The 1,326-nt window shown below is 32.0% G+C and overlaps 1 protein-coding gene across 1 annotated transcript in view; it reads right to left on the bottom strand.

Annotated features, from left to right (window-relative positions):
• Window positions 1-846, bottom strand: part of LOC107696465 (sodium-coupled neutral amino acid transporter 3-like) — a 14,302-nt gene extending 13,456 nt beyond the window's left edge. Inside the window, exon 1 of the mRNA XM_016496809.1 lies at window positions 446-846. Coding sequence (XP_016352295.1) covers window positions 446-485 — 40 coding nt within the window. The 5' untranslated portion in view covers window positions 486-846. The remainder of the gene's footprint in view (window positions 1-445) is intronic.
• Window positions 847-1,326: the final 480 nt, after the last annotated feature.

The raw sequence follows: 1,326 nt of genomic DNA, 5'->3' as shown, positions 1-1,326 counted from the left end.
TATTTTTTTTTTTATTTTTTTTATTAGCATAATATGAATTTGAGTCAATCAATGTTTTTGCTAAGTAAAAACAAAAAAAATACTATATAAAATAAAAACAAAAAACACACATAATTCCTCAAAAATGTGAGTCCAATAATGTCAAGAACAGGCAGCAATAATAATTTTGGGGTAAAATAACATGGAAATGTGTCAAAACATTCATCCAAATACACAGTTTTAATCATCAGCATAAAACAAGTTTCATAATTTTGTCAAAAGTGTATAAATAAAAGCACAGGTATGGAAGTTAACTGGCAAATCCAGAGAGGAAAATATAGAAAAGAATGAGAAGAGAAAAGGCAGGAGATGAAGGCCTGTCACATCTATAAAAAAAAATATATGAAAAAAGAAAATGTCTGGAAAAAGTCAGGTTAGGCTAATATTAATGTCAGGTTTTCTTTACCTCCAATGTTTTGAAGAGTGATCGCGATTCCGGCCGCCATCTTCCCCGTGATTCCGAAGGCCCTGAATCCCAGCTGTTCATAAGATCTGATTCCTGGAAACGAATGTCAGTAAAACATGAAGAGAGAGACAAATCTCACCACCGGAGCCAAGTTTCCACAAAACACCGTCTCTCATGTTATGATTATCTTTGCCTGCGGTCACTGCAGTTTAACATGGAAACTCAGTCAGACCTAAAAAGAAAGCTGAATTGTGTTTTCAGAAAGGAAATGCCATCGCAACAATACACTAACAACACCATCAACTGCATTGCAAGAAATGTCACTAAAAACGCTTTAAAAAATGCGTTTATGAATGCGGTGAATAAAATTACTGAAAAAATTATTTTGGTAAACAAAACAATGTGTGTGTGTGTGTGTGTGTGTGTGTGTTGTTTAATTATTTAATATCGAATCAATATTTAATTCTAGAGGAGAAAAATCTGAAGTTTTAACATGTAACATTTAACTACTACCGTAAAAACTATTAAATATAGTTTTAACATGTAAACTAGTAATTAAATTAAATTGGACAGGCCAATTAATCAATACATTTAACTATATATTTTATTATTAGCTAATAGTGGTAACTTCAAATTAATTGGCCTGTCTGATTCATTGTATTACGTTAAAAATCCTTCCTCCAGTGTTACTGTTTTTTCTTCACTATATTTAACCATATATTCAACTATTTAACTAATTCTGTTCAAATTACAATAAAAGAGCCATTCATTCAGTAACTGTGAGTTAACTTTATTGCATCCGTCCACCTGATGAGGACATGACCATACAACACACTGATGGAGAAAATGTGCCTCATCTTACCCACAATACCTGAGGACTT

The sequence above is a fragment of the Sinocyclocheilus anshuiensis genome, unplaced genomic scaffold, assembly GCF_001515605.1.
Source record: "Sinocyclocheilus anshuiensis isolate Anshui unplaced genomic scaffold, SAMN03320099.WGS_v1.1 scaffold522, whole genome shotgun sequence".
In the NCBI taxonomy this organism is placed as follows: Eukaryota; Metazoa; Chordata; class Actinopteri; order Cypriniformes; family Cyprinidae; genus Sinocyclocheilus; species Sinocyclocheilus anshuiensis.
The sequence above is the reverse complement of the archived record's forward strand: the minus strand, read 5'-3'. Positions and strand labels throughout refer to the sequence as shown.